Below are 24,926 nucleotides of genomic sequence, written 5' to 3'. Positions count from 1 at the left end.
AGGTCAAGAGAAGGCTCTAGAAGGAGATGCTCGAATTAAGGTCAATCTAAGGTAGAAGATTGGGAGAGTAACCATGCAAATTTTTTTGCATGATTTATGAATAGTGTTGAGCTTAAAATATATGCTAACATTGCAAAATTTCGTAAAGCTAATGAGGCATGACTCTTTATGAAGGGTATGTATACCAAAAAGATCTTGCAAAACAATATTTCTTGGAAGAAAAGATTAAGACTACCAAGCAAGAGAACTTGAGTGTCCAAGAGTTTTTTAGTGCTTTAGCCCAAAGTTACCGGAAGCGCCTAGGTAAGTGGGGAAGCACCCTTCAGAAGTGCGAAACGTCGCGCTTTCGAAACACATGGGGAAGCGCCACTTTTTAATGGGAAGCGTGCTTCCCTTTAATGGGAAACATGCTTCCCCGACCCTTCCCCCATTTTTTCAATTTTTTTTTGTATTTTTTTTTCGCTTCTCCCTCGCTTCCGGTTCGCTTCCTAGGTCGCTTACGAGATGATTTCTGATTTGCTCCTAAGTGGTCTCACTCTTCCTGCTTCCTAAAATTTTGAAAGTGCCTCGCTTCCCACTCCCGCTTCCTCAACTGGCAACCATGCTTTATCCCCTCTATGGGATAAATTGACACTTTTGGAGCCTAAGTGAGTTGCCATTGAAGATGTGAAAATTAAGCGCCAACAAATGGAAAGAGAACAATTTTTTCAATTCTTGTATGAACTTTGCCTCAAATTTGAACAAGTTAGATCTTCTCTTCTCCGTAGATCTACACCTCTTCCCTTAGAAAATTCGGTTGCTGAAATATGCCAAGAAAAAACTCATCTTGGTATGATTAAAGAAGGAAAAAAAATATTGGCGGTATCTAAACTCAACAACCATATGAAGTCTTACAAGCCTCTAGACTTTGAGAGGCAAAATTAATATAGTAACTATAGTGGTGTTTGAAAAGTTATTTGTCACTATTGTAATGAGTCGGGACACATAAGACCCACTTGTTCCAAGCTCAATGGTACCTCAAGTATAAGGTGGCTTCCCTTGAAGAATTCACACCAAAGAGGGAAGAATTCATTCAAAGAGAAGGAGACTTTAAAAACTCATTTTTTCTTTTTCAACTATTAGAGGGACTTCAACAATTACTCGAATCCCCATCAACTTTGGGTGTCACGATAGCTTCATCCTCTCCAAGTATGTATTCTTGGATTGTCGATTCATGAGCTTCCTTTCGTATGACACCTCATGATAATGTTATATCCGATATATACACTAATTCAAAATTATCTTGTGTTTCTACCGCCAATGAAACACTTTTGCAAATAAAAAATGTTGGAACCTTATACTCAAAATTTTCAAAATGTTTGTGTTCCAAAAGTTAGGGTGGTTCCAAAATTGAATTTAAATATTTTTTCGGTTTCTCAAACTTCCCGAATCTGACCTTAGAATGGATATGTTGCTAAGAAATTGATTTTTAATCATTGAATGAAATTCTTTAAAGAAAGATAACATATCGGATTTAAGATTTAGAAAATAAATCCATGTGTATCTAGTAAAATCATCAACGAAAACAACATTATAAGAGTAACCTCCTTTTGATATTACCGGTGAAGGACCCCATACATCTGAATGCACTCATTCAAAAGGTCGAGTAGAAATAAAAGTTCTATGAGGAAAGGGAATAGCTTTCATTTTTTCAAAAATGCAATCTTTACAAGATATATCTTTTTCATTACAAATATTTTTCAAGAAAGGAAAGAGATACATCTTCGAAAAACTAGGATGCTAAGTCTTTTATGCCAAGTGTCAATACTTTTGTCTTGTACATAATTACAAAATGACTTGGCTGAAAAGGACAAAAAATCCATAAAGTAAAGATCGCCTCTCCTATGTTTTTGCCCAATCAGCTTCCCTGATTGGAGATCCTGCCTGGTGCAATCTTTAGATGAGAAAAAATTTTTGCAACCATGATCAGAAATTTGAAAGACAGAAAAAAGATTCAAATTTAACTTTGGAACAACTCTTATTTTTAGGATAAGAAATTTTTTAGAATTTTGAGTCAAGTGTTCCAATACTATTTATTTTTAAAGAAGTTTCATCGGTCGTTAAAACGTAAGATGAAGTGGAATCAGTGCGAACTTTGGAAAGGGCATTCTCATGAGGGGTCATATCAAAAGAAGCACTCTAGTCAAGAATCTACATACCTAAAGGAGATGAAGAAGATGCAATGGCGGCACCTGGCATAGGAGAGGATTTGAGAAGTTGTTGAAGTGCCTCCAATATTTGGCTAAGTGTGTCTTTGATATCTCTTTCATTTTTGCTTGATTCTTCTTTTTTGGGTGTGATTTCTCCAATGAAAGCAACTTTGCCTTTAAGCTTTGGACATACCGATCTAATGTGTCCTGGTTCATTACAACAGTGGCAAGTAGTACCCTTCTTATACCCACTATTAAAGTTGGACCTACCATTATAGTTATTTTGTTTTACAAAGTGAGGGGGCTTATAAGCCCTTACATTAGAACCCGGCCTAGTAACTGCCAAAACATCATCATTCTTATTTGTTATTGCAAGACAGGTTTTCTCTTGACACACTTCGGCAAAAGCATCTTTAAGAGGCATAGCCTTGGTTCAATGAAGAAGAGAATACCTCACTTGTTCAAATTCCGATCTTAGACCATGAAGGAATTGAAAAAAGTGTTCATTTTGAATTTGCTCTCTTCTAATCTCAACATCTTTGGATGGCACCCATTTTGGCTCAAGGAGTGTTAATTCATTCCAAAGAGGAGATACAATACTAAAATAATCTCGAACACACGTCTCCTTGCTCAGTGGATCTAATCTTGTCTAGCAAGATTCTTTTGAGTATACATATCCTTAAGAAAGAACCAAGCTTTATTGGCTCTTCTAAATTTGGTGATGTTGACACATATTTTTATGTCAACATCGTTCATACATCATACCAAAATTTTTGCATGGTTGCTTTCCCAATCCTCTACCTTTATTTCATGTTTTTTGATGGCTTTATCATGATCATCTCCAACAAGAGTTTTTTCAAAACCTCCTTCGATTTTTGTAAGCTTTAATGATGTTTCAAGAGTAGTACCCGTCACAAAGCCCCAAAGTTTCTTTCCTCTAAGATGATTTTTTATTGCCAAAGCCCACATCAAGTAGTTGCTTCTATTGAGTTTGAAGGAGAGCTTCACTCTTGATTCATGCTCCACGACGAAAAGGAAAAGGTAAAGAGGAAGAGAAGACAACACACCTTAGTCACAATCTTCACTCCTTGAAAAACAAGGCTTCCAAGATCAAGAGAACCCAACGGGCTCTGATACCATGTAATGAAATGAGGGATCACAAGTGATATCCCTAAACACACAATGACAAGCCACTGAGGGGCAAGATACAGAGTCACAAGGCCACTAATGGGCAAAATACAGTCACAAGATGCCTAGGCACAATAGCACAAGAGAACATAAAATAAATAATGTATTTTATTGATAAAATGCTCTAAAGAATAATACAATTAAGAAGGGACAAGGTTCCCTATTTATACAACAAAGGAGAGCTCAAAACGGTCATATTTGTGACAGTTGGGGAGAATCCCAACAGTCCTATAATATAGACAATTTAGTCCATGGTCAAAAAGTCAAAAAAATAAAGAGACAAAGTAAAAAATAAAAAGAAAGAAAAGTCCCTAATGGTTTGTGCTAAGTATATATGATAAAAAGACAGAAATACCCCTGAGGGTTTTGTTAATATATATATATATATATATATATATATATATATATATATATATATATATATATATATATATATATATATCATAGCATACATGAATACGTAAATGCATACATTTTAACAAAGAGCACATACATCACTTGAAATAAAAGAGCTTTAGAAAATGCACAATGGCAAAGGGAAATCGATAAACCATATGAAGCTTGCTTTTATTATGAAAATTCATATATACTTATGTTATTATAATTTGCCTAAGCTTAAGGTAACATGCATATACTGTGCACACTAATATGCGTACAAAACATTCATAAGGTTATAAGTGCATGGCACACCAGATACACAAGGCTGGGAATTAGACCCTTTTAGAGCTCATACACATAAAGAGATATTAACACTAATGGGAAGATGCATAACCAAATAAAGTTTGCACTATAGCAAAATGCTAAATCAAAATTAATATGTAATAAATTAAGCCCAAAAGGGGATAGACATAATAGCAAGGATCTCAAAAAGAATTTTTGAAATCCACAAAAAATAAATGCCATAAAGACATTTTTCAGAAAAATGTGCTCATGAAAATATTCAAATCGAAGGAAATTCCCAAATGGCCTCAAAAGACAAACATTTTTGTATTATTATTTTTTAAGAATTCACAATAAAATAAACTCTCTTAACAATTCATGAGAGTAAATGCACAAACAAATGTATATCAAGCAATAGAAGTCAAAAATACATAAAAGCTCTGAGCTTAAAGAAGGCTAAAAAGGACATAAAATACAAGAAATCAAAAATTTTGGTTAATTTCTGAAAAAATCAAATAATGCATAAGAAAAACAGTGCACTTTCATGCACAGTGCATGATAGTGCTAACAGAAAAGGCAAATTTATCAATAAACATACCAGAATAGGTTCCAAGTGAACTTCCCAGGAGGTGACCCATCTGCACATTTGATTGCAGAGTTTAGATGAGACTCGGTGCATAAAATGAGTGTTACTCCACAAATCTCAGCTCACAAATAGAAGAAAAAATGAGTATCAATGATCTAAAAGTTTGGCTCTAATATCATGTCATGAAATGGCACAGAACCCGAGGCACGGAACATAAATTAAAAATAATAAAGTTTTTATGACAAGGATTGCAAATGAATAAAAAATGCATTATCACAATGTATTTAATAAAGGCATAAAAAACTACAAATCGGTTTACAGACAATAAAGAATAAAAAATATATATCTTGATTTAATAAAATGAAAATTAAATAACATATTTACACTTACACATGTCACACACACACACACACACACATCTCATGTTTACATTACTCACACACACACCCATCACTCTCTCACTCATTCAAATGGTGCTTTTGCCTCATATAAGGAGACATCCAACGACTAGTTTGATCTCCTCCAACTAGCCGCTAGGCACAATCCTAACAGCTAGCTGGGATATTCCATAAATAACCCTAGGGTAAACTTATTTACAAATAACCTAATGCTAACGTAATCACATTGGTATACCTCAAGTATACCTCATCTAACCTAGCATGTATAACATGAGCATACAAAAACTATATAAACAGAATAATTTCTATGTACACTTCTTGAATACAACAGAAATACAAAATAAAAACAAGAAAAAATTACTTATAAGTATACTTTTATACAAAAAATTCAAGACAATATCAACATTACACATTTCTTAACATGTCTCATAATCATTTTACTTAAGATCTTTTCACAACAAGGAAAGAATGGTGGGAACATGAAGGATACGCATCTAAATGTGGAGTTTGCAAGCTTATATATGCTTGCGCTCAGCTATGTTATAAATGATTGCCATAAATGTTGATCTTTCTGATCGATATGTTCCATTTTGGTACAATTTAGTATTTTCTTTTCCTAGTTAGTGTTGTGTGATATGTGCTGCCTCATCTTCCACTTGTATGGTATAACTGACTATGTCACATGGAGTACGGGTACAGGTATGGAGTGTACGACACAACAATTTCAAAAAATACGGGTATGGAGACACGGCTATATATATATCACATAAATACAAAATAAATTCAAAATAAACTGAATATAATCTAAATATATATGATATATCTAAAATCTATATTATATACTGAAAATATAAAGTTATAAACTGAAAATATAATTATAAATTATAAATTGAATACAAACTTGTATGTACGGAGAGTAAAATGGCGACATGGGTTCGTAGGGAAAAATGGAGTGTCCGTGTGACATGGAACTGACTGTTTCAGGTAATATGTTCCAGTTCTAATATGATTTTCTGTTCATGGTGTCTTTCAAAATTCATCCGTGATCTTGATTGGTTGCCCTGCTTTCCAGATAGGGTGTTTGTATAGTCCTCTACATAACACATTTATTGTGAGCTGCAGTCAGAGTTGGATGTGCATATACACTGGAAAGGTGCTGCAGAGCTGGTGCTTACTTCCTGCACCCAGTGGCTTGATGAAGAAGGTTCATTTCAGCAGTGTACTCCTGATAAGGTCAAAATCCTTTCTGATTTCATTAAATTGGTTTTATTTTAGGCAAATTTAAGCACATCACTTTTTTTTTGAATTGCAGGTGAATGAATTCAAGGTTGTCATTGAAAGGATGGCAGGAGAGAGCCTGCGCTGTATTGCCTTCGCATTCAGATACCATGATGTAAAAGATATTCCAATTGGCACAGAGCAACGGGAACAGTGGGTGATACCAGAAAATGAACTTGTTTTATTGGCAATTGTAGGAATAAAGGTAATGTGAGAAATTTTAAAACGCTAATTATTTCTGAAATCATCCATTTTCTTTTCTCAGTTCTCACTATATAACAAAAATATCAATCATGGTGAAAGGATTATAGTGAATGAATAAGCAGAATAAGTATTGCATTGTTGAAACAAATTTGTTAACATGGAATGTGATTGCACTTGTGATGGTTATTTGATACCTATCCTATTGCTGAAGCTACTGTTTCCCCTTGATAGCATTTCATAAAGCATGTTTTGGCTAGGTGAAACTTGTCAAAAAATGAAGTTGGAAAAAGCATGTGGAGCATGTTAGAACATCGAACAATATCAGATCTGCAGTGATTCGACGCTGTGTGAAAACGAGAGGGAGAAACACAGAGAGAGATTGGCTAGAGGCAAAAACTACAGCTGTAAAAATCACGATAAACATGTATTCAGAGACTATTTATGTTACAACCTAATTAAGGCTACAAAAGACTAAACAACCCTTAATAATAAAATAGTATTACACAACATATTTGGATCCTGGATCTACATCTGATCCAAACCCGAACAGTATAATAAAGGGATACATTACGTCTTAACAACCTCCCTCAAGGTGAGCATGCATTTGTATCATGCTCATCTTGCTTTTAAGAAACCAAAATCTTCTTATTGTTAGTCTTTTAGTGAACAAGTCTGCAATTTGGTTTTTTGTTTCATTGTATCTTGCTTCTAGTTCTTGATCTTCAATCTTTTGCCTGATAAAGTGTTCATCTATCTCAATATGTTTTGTTCTTCCATGATGTATAGGATTCATTGAGATCTTTATTGCACTCTAGTTGTTCTGGACGGATCTTTCGGAATGGGGCATGTGCAGGTGAAAAATGCATCGAGTGTAGGAACGTGCGGTATGTGTTTGCTTGATCAGTGACGTGCGGTGGTAGTACGACATGCGATAGGCATCAGTATCATTATTAGTGGATCGATGTGGGGCGACACAAACGTGGAGCGTTGTTTGGTTAAGCAGTGCCAGCGGATCTGAAGATGTTGCTTTTGGAGATTTGGTTAAGGACCTCTCAGCTTGCAAGAGTTTTTCACGCGTAGCGGTTGGACGCACGGGGGTGCATATGGGTTAGGGCTAATTCCCCCAGGAATCACCTTAAGTGGTTCCAACCGAGTATGGTGACTCGGGGCTAGGCGAGTGAATGCCTAGGCACCGACGAATGAGTCTAGGTGATGCTCTTTGCTATGGTGTTCAATCATCAACTGGTCTTCGGACTGGGGGGCGCAAGGTCTTTTCCTTCAGTGGCGAGGTTTTGCTATATTGTGCACATGGAGCTGTAATACGCTTCATGGCACGCAAGGCTAAAGCAAAGTTTATGCCTCTTTCGGAAGTGATAGCTGGTATGGGACGACTATGCACTAAGCGGCATGGACTACATAGAATGCGCATTTGAAAATACGCTTGATCAGCTTCCGCTAGACAGTTGCGCACGGGATGGTGCGCAGGGCCAATGAAAATGATTCAGCACATGGAAACATGTTGGTACACGACCTTTGGCCGTTAGGCTGGCCAGCTTGAGCAGCTTGGTGCGTCACGGGTTTGTGAAGCATTCTATACCCATGACAGAACAATAGAAAGGCTTGCGACGGTAAGGAAGGACTGTCGTGCCGCACTGGCTTATTGGAAAAAGTAGGCCCATGAAAAATTGGCATTAGAGCAGAAAGATTCACGGAGACCTTGTTATTCATTGTGTGCGACGCTGAAGAGAACAGCGATGATTTATCTTGGTTACGTAATTTTGCGCAGCTGAAGTGTGGTTGGCTGAGTACAGAAGCAAGATGTTGGCAGGATGTTATGGGACATCTTGTCGATGATAAGCAGAAGTGTAAGGTTGTTGTTCAGTTAGCTAAGGGAACATAGATAAGCCAAAGATTCCTACCGGTTGTGCGTTAGGCTCACAGGTGGAGCCTGACGTTTGCTTTGTGCATGCTAAGAATGCACGTTGGATTCGGCTGGATGGATTTGCACCTTTGGGTACAGGAGACTCAATTAAACTTCTAGATAGTCTCCCAAGATTGTGGGTTAGCGGAGTGCCCACGTTGAGCAGAAGGCTTCTTGTTTTGGTCCCTTGAGTTGGCAGATCTTGAATGGATTGCGCGTGTAGAAAAAGTTTTTGTTCGTGGCTCATTGGTTCCTGCGGGAATGTTTTGTTGACTCTGAGCGAGAGTATAGCGTGCTTGCTTTGGGAGGGGAGTGCAGCATTGGAGCAAAGTGCCCTTGTGAGAACGAGTGCCCAGGAAGACACTTTGAAGGACCGCATTGGGGTGATACGTAAGCAGGCGTCGCCCACTTGAGAACTAGTGTGGACCAGTGAAAAACTTCAAGTTGGTGCTTAAGGGAGTAGATATCCCTGCGACACGCATTGGTGGTCGTTTTTCTCTGTGAGGACTATGAAGGGCTTAGACTTGCTCTTGCTGGGGTTAGAAGGCACCCCAGCCATGAGCATAAAGACGACAAGTTTGTCGTGCGGGCGAGGATGACCCGTTTGTATTTGAGACTGCACTGAGGTCTCACGATCAGAGAATGCTCGATGTTGATAAAGCAGAAGACCACTGTCTAAGTGATCGGAGATGCATTAAAGGTATGAGACTTGACGTGTTAAAGGTTGCGGCGATGGTGGATGTAAACCAGAACAAGTTGAGTAGGCTGAAGAAAAAGAGTAAACCAAAGATAAGTACAAACTACAAAGGGAAACTGACATATCAGTGAAGACTGTGTTCTTACCAGCGCCAGCATTATCGAGGACGACAATGGTTTTAGGTGGGGAGAATGTTCCAGACCGATCTTTCAGAATGAGTCATGTGCAGTCTGAAGCTCTACTGAGTGAAAAATGCATCGAGTGTAGGAACGCGCGGTATGTGTTCACTTGATCGGTGACGTGCGGTGGTAGCACGACATGGGATAGGCATCAGTATCGTCATTAGTGCATTGTTGTATGGCGGCACAGACGTGGAGCGTTGTTCGGTTAAGTAGTGTCAGCGGATCAGACGATGTTGCCTTTGGAGATTTGGTTAAGGACCTCTCGGCTTGCAAGAGTTTCCCACGCGTAGCGGTTGGACGCACGGGGGTGCGTATGGGTTAGGGCTAATTCCCCCAGGAATCACCTTATGTAACGCCCCAAAATTTCAAACTTGTAAACCTTTCAGAAAAAACAGACAAGAGATTAAAAAGAAATATCTTTATCTCATAAATGGTTTATGAAATCAGCAGAAGACTATTCTTTTGTTAATTTCAGAAAGGCAAGCTGACAACCTTGGGCGCGTTAGCTAAAAAAACCAAAGCGCACAACCCATGCTACTTACAAACACTTGGAAAAGCCACTTTCATTTAAGAAGTTCTCCAAATAGTACAAAATTTGGATATTCCAAGGAAAATCCGTTACAAAAAGCCAAACAATCAGGACGCGAGCTAAGAGCAGGAAGAAGAACGTCTTGGAGTCATCTTGCTATCGCGCCATCGCCCGTGGTGTACCTAATCATCACCTGTACCCATAGAATGGGTTAGTTTCGCAAAAAAACTAGTAGGTGCGCAAGAGAGACTACATGAAACTGAATTATGTACGTTTAATTCAGTAGGTTAGGCAGTTTAAAGCAGATATGCAGTTAAACGGGTAAGCAATGCACGCAGGTAAATAGTGCAAACGCGTAAGTAGTGCAAGCGAATCTCACGACCCAACAACGAGTGTGAACAGACTTTATGTTTCGATATTACTGGCCTGCGGGTACGCGCAGGCAAAACGTAGAAACAACTGAGACTAGTTCGGGCGTCTGTTATTCTATGTATTTTCAATAACCCGAATAGCTAGTTGAGTCCACTCCAAAGGGGCGGCTTTAGCCGAGAGAGGATTCCCCAGAGGAGGCAGTGCCACGGATGCATCCAATTTTTGCAGAAGTGTTGAGCTAACTATTATAGCCCCTTTTCCCTTAACTCCAATGACTGGGGAGGCCGAATCATTGCCCGTGGGGTGGTTGTTAACAACCTGTCCATTGGAGTTTTGTACCGCTCTGTCCTCTCTCTTGACAGAACAACCAGAAGCGAATGGGTGCGTTAGGGGTTGCTTAACTAACAACCCATCATATGTTGTGGTCTTTAAACCACTCGAGCATCTTGCCTGTGAAGGCGAATGTGAGGCCATTTATGTGATTACAGCATTGTGCATTTAGCGTTGTTCGAGGTCGCACGACCGTCTCATCCGTTCATCGCAGTACTAGACGTGTCGTGCACGACTACAAGTACTCTAGGATGAATGGGGTATAGCTCCTCAATAGAAGCCTCAATAGGAGTGTTTCACAAAGACGTAATGTTTATCTTCTGAAACAGCAGTACTTTGTACCAACATTATGCATGCGATTTTCTATAATCTCATCCGCTATCGGAGTACCTACATGCCTCGCATGACTCGATACCGGCCTCGATAGACGGAATACAGGTTTCTCAACAGAACCCCTGTTAAGTAGTTCGCTCGAACCCCAACTCGTATGCAGGACTGCATACTCGAAGAGTCTGGATCCTTGCAAGGTATCCCTCTCCTTAGACGTGGATGTAACACTAGCTCCCAACTCAACTCTCGCCGCAAGAGAGAGAGTGGTAAATGCTCGTTTCATCCTCCACGAGGATGCCTTTAAGGCATACGCAAAGAGCAAGAACTTGCACGTCATCTGCAATAGCAAGGCAATACCAACACATATGCAAAAGCAAGAGCCTAGGCGCAGAGCGCGACGGCAAGGTAAAGGCGGTAAGCATAAGTGCAACGCTAAACCTCGACGTGATGCATGACGGCAAGTAAAAACTGTAAGCAGGAGTGCAACGCAAGATCTCGACGCGATGCGCGACGACAAGTAAAAATTGTAAGAAGGTAAAAGGGCAAGGATCGCGAAACCGCGTCCTTAAGTGAAGTGCATACTCGTATAAATATATATATATATATATGTATATATTCATTTAATGATCGTTTTTAGTTTAATTAAACTTAATTCAATTATCCAAGTCTTTCGTGCAATCTTCCCCTACCTTGGAGAGTTACGAGCTTGCTGGCATCTGCGGATGTACACGATTGACGGCTCGGATCGCGAAGCGCGAGTGGTATCCATCGTAGTTGCAAATATGTGATATTAACATGCAACCCAGACAAAAGCAAAAGCAATGAGAAGACTCGACTTTTCCGATACATAGGGTTGGGGCCAACTATGACTCGAAAAAAGGATGGGGCAGGGCCAAATGATCCTTGTTGCCAAAAGAGGGATGTAGCCAAAGCGAGTTGATGACTTACGCTTACTAGGAATTTTTCGTTGAAGACCAACAATTACAATGATCTATCCCCATCACGATGTAGTTTCTGAAGATTACTCGGGCCTGTCTGCCAAGGGTATAAGCTCGTGCACAAAGGGCAGGGGGCCATTGGCCCCTGCTGGCAAGCAAAAAGGGTAGGGGCCGATGGCCCCTGCTAGAACAACTAAAAGGACAAGGGCCGGCCCCTACTAGAACAATCAAAAAGAGGCAGGGGCCTGCAGCCCCTGTGGAAATAAACAGGGCAGGGGCCGATGGCCCCTGCTGGAACAACAAAGAGGGGCAGGGAGGAGGGGCTCGGCCCCTCCCCTGCCGCAAAAGGAGCAGGGAGGGGGCTTAGCCCCTCCCCTGCAGTAACGGAAGTAGGGAGGGGGCTCAGCCCCTCCCCTGCAGCCAGAAGGGCACCGGGAGGGGAATCGGCCCCTTTCGTACCCTGCACGACACAGGGAGGGGCTCTGCCCCTCCCTCGCTAAAAGGGCTCGCTGGGAGGAGGCTTTACCCCTCCCCTGCAACCTAGGGCAGCAGGGAGGTGGCTCAGCCCTCCCCTCCCTGCGTAACCGAGAAACGAGGGGGAAAGAGGAGGAGAGTGACGAAAGAGGAGAAGAAAAGGAAAAGAGGGGAGAAGAGGAGGCGGCGGCGTACCAGGGGGGGGGGGTGTTCGGAGGAAACTCGCCGGAGAGTCGCTGGTGGCCGCGGGTAGTCGGGGGTCGCTTGTGTCGGTGACAGTGGACGAGCGAGAGAGAGAAACGAAGAGACAGAGGGAGACGAGCGGGTCGGTGAGGGAGAGAGTCGGGGACGAGAGAGTGAGAGAGATTGCGGAGAGCGAGAGGGTAAGGGAGAGAGATGAGAGAGAGAGAGAGGCGGTGAGGGGGGTTTCGTAACCCTCCTCCTGCCTGCCTCGTTGTCTTTTAATGACAGCGAGGGGCGGTGTCCTCAGGTCGGGTTCGGATCCGACCCATATCAATTAATTTTTTTTTTGAAGTTCTTACACTTTAGGTGATTCCGATCGAAGATGGTGACTCGGGGCTAGGCGAGTTAATGCCTAGGCATCGACGAATGAGTCTGGGTGGTGCTCTTCGCTATGGTGTTCAATCATCAACTGGTCTTCGGAGTGGGGGCCGCAAGGTATTTTCCTTCAGTGGCGAGGTTTTGTTATGTTGTGCGCATAGAGCTGTAATATGCTTCATGGCACGCAAGGCTAAGGCAAAGTTTGTGCCCCTTTCGGAAGTGATAGCTGGTATGGCATGACTATGCACTAAGTGGCATGGACTACATGGAATGCGCATTCGAAAATGTGCTTGATCAGCTTCCGCTAGACAGCTGCGCACGGGGTGGTGCGTAGGGCCAATGAAAATGATTCAGCACATGAAAACGTGTTGGTACACAGCCTTTGGCCGTTAGGCTGGCCAGCTTGGGCAGGTTGGCGCGTTGCGGGTTTGCGAAGCATTCTATGCCCGTGACAGAGCGATAGAAAGGCTTGTGGCGGTAAGGAAGGATCGTCGCGCCGCACTGGCTTATTGAAAAAAGTAAGCCCGTGACACTAATTGTCACATAATAAAATGGATTTTGGTAAAAGTTTTCCTAGTTCAACCAGAAGATGCCTAATCCACGTCAACCAGAAGATCCCTCTTTAATCTTGGCCATATGAATAATATTTTGTTTCAGCCAAATAAACTCGACATGGTTCTTTCTCATTTGTGCTACTGTTGCTGAAATGGTCCGTAAGTATTAACCTGAATGTGCTTTACTTTCTTTTCTTGCAGGATCCTTGTCGTCCAGGTGTGAAAGAAGCAGTTAACCTTTGTCAAAATGCTGGAGTGAAGGTAAACCTATGCTGATATTTTTGTGATAATTTTTTATACTCTCTTTTTGTTGATTAACAGTACTTGACATTCAATGCAGCATTTGATATTTGGTACAGGCCTTGTGCATCTTTGCCAATCTTGAACATTGACATTGTTAGTGTTTTCTTGTGTTTAACCTTGTTCGTAGATATCTTAAGGTATTGAAACCTGGTGATCATGACCCTATTCAGTTAGGTACCATTTGGATGACACCCAAAACCCAGTTTTCAACTGGATTTTGGGTGTTAATGGGGTTTTCAGCCCAAACCCAGATTTTTTTGTGTTTGGGTGACACCAAAATCTGGTTTCAAGCCAGGTTTTATTAAAACCTGTCTAAGTGAAAAGGGGGGGGGCAGGTTTACAACCTGGTTTATCGGGAGCCCCCCTCCACACCTCCGCCAACACCCTCAAGTCTTTTGCCTCCCACCACCGCCCCGCCTCTAAACCTCCTCCGGTCGGATGCCAGCCAGAAAATGGCTGGAAATTTTAGTTTCTTTTTGCATTTTTAAATGAGGCCGGCCATTTTTTGGCCAGTGGGTGGCTGGAAATTGGCCACCATCCCTTTTATTTTATTTTATTTTTCGTGGTGCTTCAGCCATTTTCCAGCTACCCACCGGCCAGAAAATGGCTGAGATGTTCTCGCCGAGCGATGCCAGCCCTGACATTTTCTGGCTGATGGGTTGCCAAATAATGGCTGGGATGCTGCTGCTCAGTGCTGCCTGAGCAAGGCAGCACCCTCCCAGTGGGTGGCCGGAAAAATTGCCGGCATCATTTTTTTTCTGTATTTTTGGGTTTTGTCATCCAAACCCCTTGTAATTCAGGTTTTCGCAAACTTTTGTTTGCCAAAAACCTGGTTCTGAGGCAAAACCAAGTTCCTAAGAAACCTGGTTGTGCCCCTTGTCATCCAAACAGGGCCTTAGGAGACTATGGTTGTCCTTGTTATAAGAAAGAGAATCATTGCCTGTTCAAATCCACATCTTCTTTTAAGAGCTTGGACAATGAGCGAGTATCGGGGTGCTGCTATACCCTGGAGCTTGGTAACCCAAGACTATCACGACGTAGTGTCCCTAGTGCAGGTTCTTTGTTTGTGGGAAAAATAAAATGTAGCAAGTGATATTTTTTTAAAGAACTCTGATTTCATGAAATATGAAATTGTTGGTTTATTTGTAGCCTTCACCAAGACTATCATGGCGTAGTGTACCTAGCGTAGGTCTGTGTTTGTGGGAAAAGTAAATTGTAGCAAGTGATATTTGTTGATATTTCTTTTAAGAACTTTGATTTCATGAAATATAAGTTTCAGAAGTGTTTTATGGTGTAAATTCTAGCCTCTAGGAAAAACTTGTTGTGAAGAAGCTTAATAGCAGTTCAATACCCAGGAAAAACTTATGGTGTAAATGCATGCTTTTGTTAAGATAAGGAAGCTGTACACGACAATTCAAGTACAAGGCAATGAAGAAAGATGAAAAGAATTGAAGAATTCGTTGAAGAATTCGTTGAAGAATCTGTGAAGACAAGTGTGTAAATGTAAATTTCTTTAAAAGTCTTAGATTCTTGTAAGAGCCTTACTTTGATTGCATATCTTACTTGCATTTCACCTAAAAATACTTAGGAAAAACTTTTCTAAAAGAACCCTTAACGAAAATCTTTTTAGAAAGCTCTTTATTCATATTTTCAGGTTTATCAATCGACCAATAGACTCATCAACCGACTGATTTTTTCGCTCCAATTTAAGCAAAACGTCAACTTTTTGATTAGTAGACTAATCGACTCTTAGTCGATCGGACAAAATGTTCGATTTCTGAAAAATTCAACAGAGTCGACTGAAAGTTTTTTCAATCTACTGATGATTTTCAGCAGTCGACTAACTTTTCTTTAGTCGACTAAGTTTCAAAAACCAGAATTTAAATCTGTTCGGCTAGACACAGTAGTCGATTGACTTTAATTGTCAGTCTGCTAATATTTGATTTTAGTCGACTAATAACTATTCCAGTCAACTAATATAGTCGTTTTCTGAAACTTTTTAAAGGTGCGTCTTTTTAATTTTTCAAATGATTTGACCGTTCAAAATCGATTGTTTTCACACTCTTTCGTACCTCCAACGTATGAAATTCATCAGCTATAAATAAGAGTGTGATCTACACTCAAAACAATCGAATTAAATCGAATTACATTGATTTGAAAGATCAAATTTCTTGTTTTTCACTCTTATTCATTCAAAGTATTTGTTTTCTCACTTACTGAGTATTTTCACTCTACTTTTTCACTCCAATTCTTTTTGTGAGTCAGTGAAATTGTGAGTTGAGTATTTCAGCAACCTTGGAAGCATATTTCACTCCATTTGCATTCATAAGAAAGGCTCGTAAGTTGATTGTAAGTTGATTATTTTTTTCTATAAAAGAGAAAAAGTTTCCTTGGTTTAAAGGAGGTGTTGGCTTTCAGAAGGGTTGTTGCTGAAAGTGAGATCGGTTTTGGTCTGTCTGTTCTTGTGGTGACACAAGTGTGATAGTGAAAATCTCAAGGGGATTTTGCTTGGGAACTGAATGTAGGTCTGGAAGACTGAACCAGGATAAAATTCTTGTATTCTTTGTGTGTGATTGCTTGCAGTATTCAAATTCCTTAAAAATTCAAAGACGAAGATTAAAAGCACTATTCCCCCCCCCCCTGTGGTGCTCGTTGCATCGATCCTACAACACTTTCAACTTTAACTCACAGGTTCATGTCATATTCATGCTTTCATGCAATATGCACTTTAATCAATTATGTGAACACTCATGCAGTGATTTACATATAAACACATATCAATTCCATACAGACTCATGCATAAGAAGTCAACCTTATATTAACACTTTAACTTAGCATAAAGCATTTAGTTAAAGCATTGAAAACAGCTTATATGGTGGCAACAGAAAACAGTTACACATCTAACTAAAATCATGGCAACACCACTAAACGCTTCTATTCCACTCATTACGTAGGTGTGCACCTAATAATCTTTGCATGACCATATGCATCTTTATCACCTTGTAAACATGTATGACAGGATGCATAACATTAATCAAATATGCTGCTAAAAAAATTCGATTGAATGCTTATATATATATATATATATATATATATATATATATATATATATATATATATATATATATATATATATATATATATATATATATATATATATATATATTTAGAACAAATGACCCAGACGACCCAGTTGACTGGGTCTGGCACGCAGCCAAACCCACCCAGCCGACCCAGTCGACTGGGGCTGACTACCCATGGCTTAGCCGACTGCAGGTCGGCTGGGCCCAACGGATAACACCTTTTTTTTTAGCAAAATACAACCCAGCACTCTGCTGGAACTCTCTTCTCTCTCACCCACTTTCTCGAATTTTTCAAAACTCTTAGTGTTGACTTTTCAAAGTAAAGTGTTTTTAAAAGTCTTTCTTAAAGCTTCTAAGGCATGAACAAGGGATCTATAAAGAGTCCTAAACTCTCTAAAAATAAATCTTGGAATTTATTAAAATTAATTAATTAATTAATTAATTAATTATCTATTAATAAATAAATACCTAGAAGCTTTCAAAAATCATATTATTGAACTGGAACACTTCTAAAGTGATTTTATACGGTTTTAAGGGATCTACTTAGAGTCCTAAACAAATGTCAAATTAAATTAATTAATTAATTGATTATTTAATTTAAAAAAATAAATAAATTTTCAGAAGCTTCCAAAAATTATTAAATTTACTTGGGATGCTTATTAACATTAATTAACTCCAATTTAAAGGTTTCTAATAAATTTAAAGTTGAAATTTTTGTTGGGCATGGATTTGGATTTCGATCTGGATTTGAATCCAAGATCTAAATCCATCTCAAAAATCCAAATGGGTCTTGGGGCTGGATCAAATCCAGATTAATATGGGTCTTGGATAGAGTCTAAATCCATATTAATTTGGATCAAATCCATCAGATCCAGTTCGATCCAAACCCGAATCTGAGCTGACAAACTGCTCAATTTTTTGAAAAAATGCGATTTTCGGGCCAACCGTAGCCCGAATCAAAGAAAATAAAATATTGGTACATTCAGAATTTTGAGACGCATCCATCGATATATAACTTGAATTTCGCTTTCGAAATTTGCTTAAAAATAACCCGAATTTTGCTTAAATTTAAAGGTTAAAAATAAAAATTTTTCTCACATTTCGATTGGTTCGTTTAGGCCTTGAGAATGAGACCTGGGCCAGGCCCAGATTCCAAAGTATCGGCCAAAAATCGAGAATCAAACGATTTTCCTTCTATACTTAGCCAAATTTTTGAACTCACAAAATGACTAAGTGTGAAAATACGCGATATTACAGTTAGATTCAAGAGAAAAGAACAAAAAATTCATGAAAATTGCAGTTCACACATTAGTTTTTATTAAAGTCTGTGTGGTTTGGATTAGTTTGGATCTGGTCCAGATCCAAACTGCATTCTAATTGTGTATTATATGCATGTATTCATTAGGATATATTTGTAATATAGTTTATCTTGTGGGTTATTCACATCCATTGAAATTATTGTATTATGTATATAAAGGAAAGAGAAATAGGTCACGATTTTGAATGAAAAAAAAGTCGTGACTGGTTAGGCCCCAAACTCTGCGTCCTCTTCTTCTCCTTTGTTGATCTGTTTTTTGGTGATATCTCAAAATCTGACATGGTATCAGAGCACTAGGTCAGATCCAGGGTTCTGTATTGTTTCCAAAAGGTGTGATCATTGAGATCGTTGTTTGATCCAAGTCAAGAGATCTTCCCCCAGTGATTCTCTCCAAAACCCCAAAAAAAAAATGATAACTCATCATCTGATTGACGAGTTCTTTTTCTTCTTAATATTCCTTGATATTTTTTGTTCCTCTCATATTTAGATTTTTTGGATTTCTGTTTGTTTCCCTTAAAATCTCGTTTCTCCTTATTGGAAATATTCTTGATCACAGTTTTTAAAACCCTAATATTCTAACGTCCCCAATAAATCTCATTTTCTATTCTCGTTTTCAGCATCAGTCTGAAATACCTATTTCGTTTCAATCTCGTCGTGGATTAAGCCCTAATTCCTCTACTTCTCTAACTCTTAATCTGAAAAAAAAAAAAAAAGCAGACTGATTGAAGTGAAAATTTAAATTTAGTTGTGATAAGATAAATTTATTTGAAAGAATTTGAATAGTGATATCATGATAGTGTTTGATTGATCCTTCCATCCTTTCTTTCTTTCTTTTGTTGTTGCCATGGACAACTCTTACCTGGATTGTCATCAAACTTCCTTAGTCAGCTCGTTTCCGAAAAACTAAATAATTTCAATTTCTTGAGTTGGAAGAGACAAATCATTCCTTTTATTAGTAGTCAAGATCTCTTTGGTCACCTGGATGAATCAATTCCAGCCTCATCAGAATTCGTCACAAAGGAGGAAAAATGATGCACAAGGGGCTACATCTTTCAATATTGTTCGAAATTCAGATTATATTTCTTGGATGAAGAGAGATCAAGCATTGATTGCTTACATCACTTCTACCTTATCGCAAGAGGTGCTGATTGTCGTTCCAGGCGATTGCACAACTATGGAATTGTGGAACAGATTGACGCAGACTTATTCTTAGATATCGGAGGCCAGAGTCTTATTCCTCAACCGTGAATTCCAACTCCTCAGAAAAGGCAACATGTCTATCATGAAATATTTGAATAAAGTGAAGTCCATTACAGATCAATTAGCCATTATTGGATGTGAGGTACAAGATAAGGATAAAGTACAACAAACGTTGAATGGTTTGGGGCCAGATTATCATGTAATGGTGACATCTTTGTTGTGTTTACCTATTCTCCCCACATTTGAAGACCTACGAGCAAAACTCTTGTAGTATGAGATGTCATTAAAGGGTATTGCTGAAGATTCTGATATTCAGCATGATTTTCATGATGTTTTAGCTATTGGCATTTCTTTTGGTCGTGGTCATGGAGGAAACTATTTTCGAGGAGGAAGGGGTCGAGGAAGATACGGAGTTCCATGTTTGCTTCCCACGCCTAACATGCCACCTAACTCCAATGTGAAGAATCAAAATCAAAGGGTTGTTCCAACGTGTTATTTGTGTAATAAGAAGGGACACATTAAGGCCAATTGTTGGTTCAATCCACAAAATAAAGGAAAGCCTCGAAACAACGAGCACAAGAAAGAAGACAATGTTGCTAAGGTTGATGGAGATGCAAAACAACTTTTATTGTCTGCATTGTCAGGGCTGCACTTGAAGTAAAATGATCAAGGCTTATGGTATGTTGACTCTGGGGCAGCAACCCATGTTATGGGAGATGTTGCTAAGTTCTCGAGCTTAGTTCCCTACTTTGGTAAAAATAGTATAGTTACTGGAGATGGATCTCACCATTATATCTCTCATGTTGGAAATACAATCATTCCTTTGTCAAAATCATTTCTCAATCTGTCAAATGTTATTCATGCCCCTGATATAAAAAAGAATATTGTTTTTATCTCTAGACTTGTCGATGATACAAATTCTTCTGTTGAATTTACTTCCTCTTCTGTGCGTGTTAAGGATCTTCAAACGGGGGAGACATTCGCTGAAAGTGAGCGACAAGGAAACATGTTCATCTTCAAGGAAGATCCACATAACCATACAAGTTCTGCCTTGAAGCCTTCATTAGAGTTTAAGTCATTTCAGTCTTCATCGTCTTCGTCATGTCCTGAGTTTGTTTTTAGTCTTTCTAAATGTAATAAGCCAAGTATTTGGCATGGTCGACTTGGTCATTGTAGTCATCCTTTTCTTGAGAAACTTGTGTCAAGTGAGTTAATTCTTAAGTCCAGTTTGCCTCTCGAGGAAAATGATAAAAAGTGCTCAAGTTGTCAAATATGTAAGAGTTATATTCTTCTTTTTTATTCTATCAATAAAAGAGCTTTAAGGCCTTTTAAAATTCTTTATTCTGATGTTTGGGGACCTGTCCCCGTTTGCTCTACTTCTGGCAGCCGATACTATGTTATTTTCATTGATAGTTATTCTCGTTATACTTGAATATTCTTTATGAAATACAAATATGAAGTTTTTTGCGTATTCCGTAATTTTCATGCTTTGTTCAAAACCACTTTTCTACCAATAACGTGCATTTTCAATGTGATAGAGGTGGTGAGTATGTCTCAAAGGACTTTATTGATTTTCTCCAAAGTAATGGAATGCAGCATAGAGTGTCTTGCCCACATACGCCTCAAAAAAATGGGATTGCTGAGAGAAAACATAAACATATTGTTGAAACTGTCATGAGTATGATGCATGACAACAATCTTCCTATCAGTTTGTGGACAAAAGCATTTTATTCGGCAGTTTACATTATAAATCGTCTACCCATGATACTTTTACAAAATAATTCTCCATATTTCTTACTTTCTGGAATTCATCCTGATTACAATGCTTTGCGTGTTTTTGGATGCACTTGTTATGTCCATATTGATGAATCCTTCAGAAATAAGTTGCAGCCAAAGGCTTCTAAGTGCAGGTTTGTGGGGGTATACAGATGATCATAAAGGGTATCGATGGTGTGAGCCTGTGACTAGATGTGTTAAAATTTCAAGAAACATTGTTTTTTATGAGAATGATTTTAGTGATGTATTTTTCAATCTCTGCCAACGAATTCCCATAGCAGAAGTTTAGCATCCATGGTTGAATGCAGATTTATCTACGAGTATCAATGGTGATTTCTTATCCCAATGTATTCAGGAGGCACATTCTGTTGACAAGGATGATAACCCAAGTCAAGCAGGCCCATCTTCATCTCGCATTCAAGAAGATGAAGTTTCACGTGTTGAAGAAGGTGCAGCCCGCAACCTTCTCATACTGATAAATTCAAAGGGCATGTCTATGTGAGAAGAGGAAAAGGTTCTCCTCTTGTCCAGAATGCCAGATTGAAAGCAACATGAGAAGGTTAGCCAGAATTCGACATCCTATTGAGAGGTGGGTTAGCTATGAAAAATTTTCTATGAATTTTCAGCTATTTTTATCTTAGATTGAGAAGCATGATGAACTCATGGCATTTTATCAAGTTGTGCAATCACATAAATGGATTTAAGCCATGAATGAAGAAATGGAAGCCCTACAGATAAAAGTGTTGTTGGTTCGAAATGAGTCTACAAAATCAAGTACAAACCTGATGGCACCATAGAGCGATACAAGGCCAGACTTGTTGTAAAGGGGTTCACTCAGGAATATGGTCAGGATTATGATGAAACCTTCAGTCCTGTCCTTAAGATGGGGGACAATAAGAATTATATTATCTCTAGTTGTTGATCATGGGTGGACATTGAATCAACTGGACGTTAAGAATGCATTTCTTCATGGAGATTTGAATAAAGAAGTCTACATGGAGCAGCCTCATGGGTATGCTGAAGGAGATCCAGGAACACATGTATGCAGACTGAGAAGGGTCATCTACGGATTAAAACAGGCTTCATGCTCGTGGTTTGAAAGTTTCTCCTTGGAAATACAAAAGCATGGGTTTTCCCGATCTCTCTTGGATCATTCACTATTCATTTTCAAAGATGAAGGTACAATTACCTTGTTATTGATATATGTCGATGATATCACTATTATGAACTCAAAGTGTAACGACCCCAATCCATACCCTTTGAAAATGCGGAATAATTTTTTTTTTCAATGCGGAAATCTTTCCAGAGATCTGGGGTCCTCATAGTTCCAATTTCCATTGGATAGCCCAATCACCACAAACGAAGTTGCAACCATCATTCATAAGAACCAAATCAATTCATTTATTTATGAGTAAGAGTAACTTTCAAAGATAAGGTTTTATTCAACTGAAAATAAAACGACAACTGAAAAGAAGCAAGAAGAACTAAGACAAAAGAAAGAGTCACTCTGTCCCCTGCTGAAGCTGACAAGCTCAAGTATGACTTTCATCCATCTCCAGTAGCTAGTCCAACCTCACTGTTCACCATATCCTGTGAAAAACCAACAAAGTAGGGTGTCAGAACCGAAATTCTGAGCACAACTACTTCTAAAGAAAACAGGTGAGACAAAGAACATGGATAAGATTTCATGTAATGATTTGACTGAGTGCAGATATAAAATTTGCAGCATTCAAATATCCATACCTACCAACAATTACATATGCTCACCAGTCAAGAACGGTAAAGCAGTACCATATATCAAGAATTAAATAATCATACCTTGCAACATGATTTCAAGAAGTAAATCATGTGCTACCACCAAATCATGTCATGATATAGAGAATGATTCAAACATGCATGATCTAATGCATAACAGGAAAATGCATGATTATGTGCAATGCATGATTCCTTTTTGTTATCTTTCATTTAAGTTCCATATTTTCATATGTATCCCCTATTAAATGCACACAACTTTAAATTCCTCTTTTTAATTACTGTTGCCTGCGGATACACCAAACGGGTACAATCCCTGAGGTCAAGTAGGTTCTCAGGGTAGCTTAACACACAATTTGTATTTTATTACTGGGTTTCAACTTAGCCCTCGACCGAATCATCTTCGGAACATTAGACCTCCACATCTAATGTCGGGGACACCCCACGCCCACAAGTGTCACTTTCTTGGTACCATAAACAACAGCTGTGTCAAACACACCACTCTCGGGTAAAGTGGCAGACTCTCCCTAAAACTGTGACTAGGAGAAAGAACCTCAATATCGGGTTCAAGGGACAAAATTACAGCACACTGAGTTTTTGTATCCTCACAGTCTCCCCAAGACCGGATATCTAATATTCTCATACTCCAGATGAGATATCCCAGAATGTATATTACACTGTTCTTATTCATTATAATTTTATTACAGTTAATTCTTTAAGTTTGCAACACCATATGCAAAAGTAAAGTGAAAACCCGCATCCTCCCTTGCGGGAACCCTTACGGAACTCTAGCCCGTATAAACAACTAGAACATTGTAGTAATGTGTCAAATCATCTTATGTGGTTTAAGTGATGCAGTTAAAAACATATGTGAAAGAAAACCAAACCCACGGCTCTCCAGGCCGGTGATGGTCCATTTAGGCCATCGATGCACCACCAAATAAAACCAAAGTAGTGTTTCATTCATAACACTAGGCCAAAGTGCCCAAAAGCATGTGCACTCATGCAATCATACACCCAAACATATGCATGTCATAACTCATTCATATGCATTTTCACTATGTGTGCATTACCTACATCACATACCGGTATTAACCAATCCATGGTTTCTTTAAATGTGTGAGTGTACATGTACCATTTCACATATTAATCAAGCGTACATGTTCAAGAAGAATTACTAATAACTGAATCATGCTCACACTCATGAGTACCCTAATCATAACAATAACAGTTATTTAACCTTCTTAGAAATAACATTTCAACCTGTTCTTGACACCTATATATAGGTGTGTATATGTTCCAAGATTTTCCTTTATTCATATCAAAACTTACACAGTATTTATTAAGGTCTAGAACATATTTTTATTAAACCTAATTCATAACAGTCAAGTAAAAGCATAACCCTCCATGGCAAGTGTTTCCATACAATCCAATACACAAGCTTTTAAATAACACATGAACTCTAGACAAAAGTATAATGTTCAGCTAGAGACGACAAGGCAAGATACATTACATACAAAAATTCAGTTTTATGTGACCATCCTCCCTAAACAGTATAAAATAAACACTATTATACACAGCTGAAAATCTCAGGTTATGTTTCAATGATCCCATGTTGCATCTTACAAATATGTACTTAAGCCACACTCAAGAACCAGCTTGAGATACTTTAAAGCAAATTCGTGATTCAAATAATAATTTGTTTAACCAAACCAACTATATTCATGTGTTGCAAGAACAGAACAAAAAGGAAATCTCCAGCATAAGCAATAATTCTAGCTATTACCTATGAATAGATTTAGTGTTATGGATAACACTAACCATGACCACCATATTTAGCTTAATGCGCAGCACGCATTCAAGCTGTTTACCTTCACAAATTCCACGTCAAAATAGCCCACATACACAGGAGTTTTATTTTCTGGTTAGCACTGGAATAGCCCACAGAAGGTGGGTACCTAACAAGTATTTGTTTTCTTTCAGTCAGCAATTAGACTAACCACTATACAGATTCCTCCAAACCAAACTATTCAGGAAATACCCCAAATCAAGAGTCTTTTAAACACCCTAAAGCTTCAATTTACCATAACATGTAGATTTTAA

The 24,926-nt window shown here is 38.8% G+C and overlaps 1 protein-coding gene across 6 annotated transcripts in view; it reads left to right on the top strand.

Annotated features, from left to right (window-relative positions):
- LOC149837239 (calcium-transporting ATPase 5, plasma membrane-type-like) overlaps positions 1-24,926 on the top strand; it is a 200,817-nt gene that overhangs the window by 165,443 nt on the left and 10,448 nt on the right. For all 6 annotated transcript variants that reach the window (XM_090005909.1, XM_090005908.1, XM_090005907.1 and 3 more), the window contains 3 exons: positions 6,144-6,254; positions 6,334-6,504; positions 13,593-13,652. In XM_090005909.1, coding sequence (XP_089862035.1) covers positions 6,144-6,254; positions 6,334-6,504; positions 13,593-13,652 — 342 coding nt within the window. The remainder of the gene's footprint in view (positions 1-6,143; positions 6,255-6,333; positions 6,505-13,592; positions 13,653-24,926) is intronic.

The sequence above is a fragment of the Nuphar pumila genome, chromosome 5, assembly GCF_984573655.1.
Source record: "Nuphar pumila chromosome 5, dmNupPumi1.hap1.1, whole genome shotgun sequence".
In the NCBI taxonomy this organism is placed as follows: Eukaryota; Viridiplantae; Streptophyta; class Magnoliopsida; order Nymphaeales; family Nymphaeaceae; genus Nuphar; species Nuphar pumila.
Note: the sequence above shows the minus strand (reverse complement) of the source record. Positions and strands in the feature narration are given on the sequence as shown.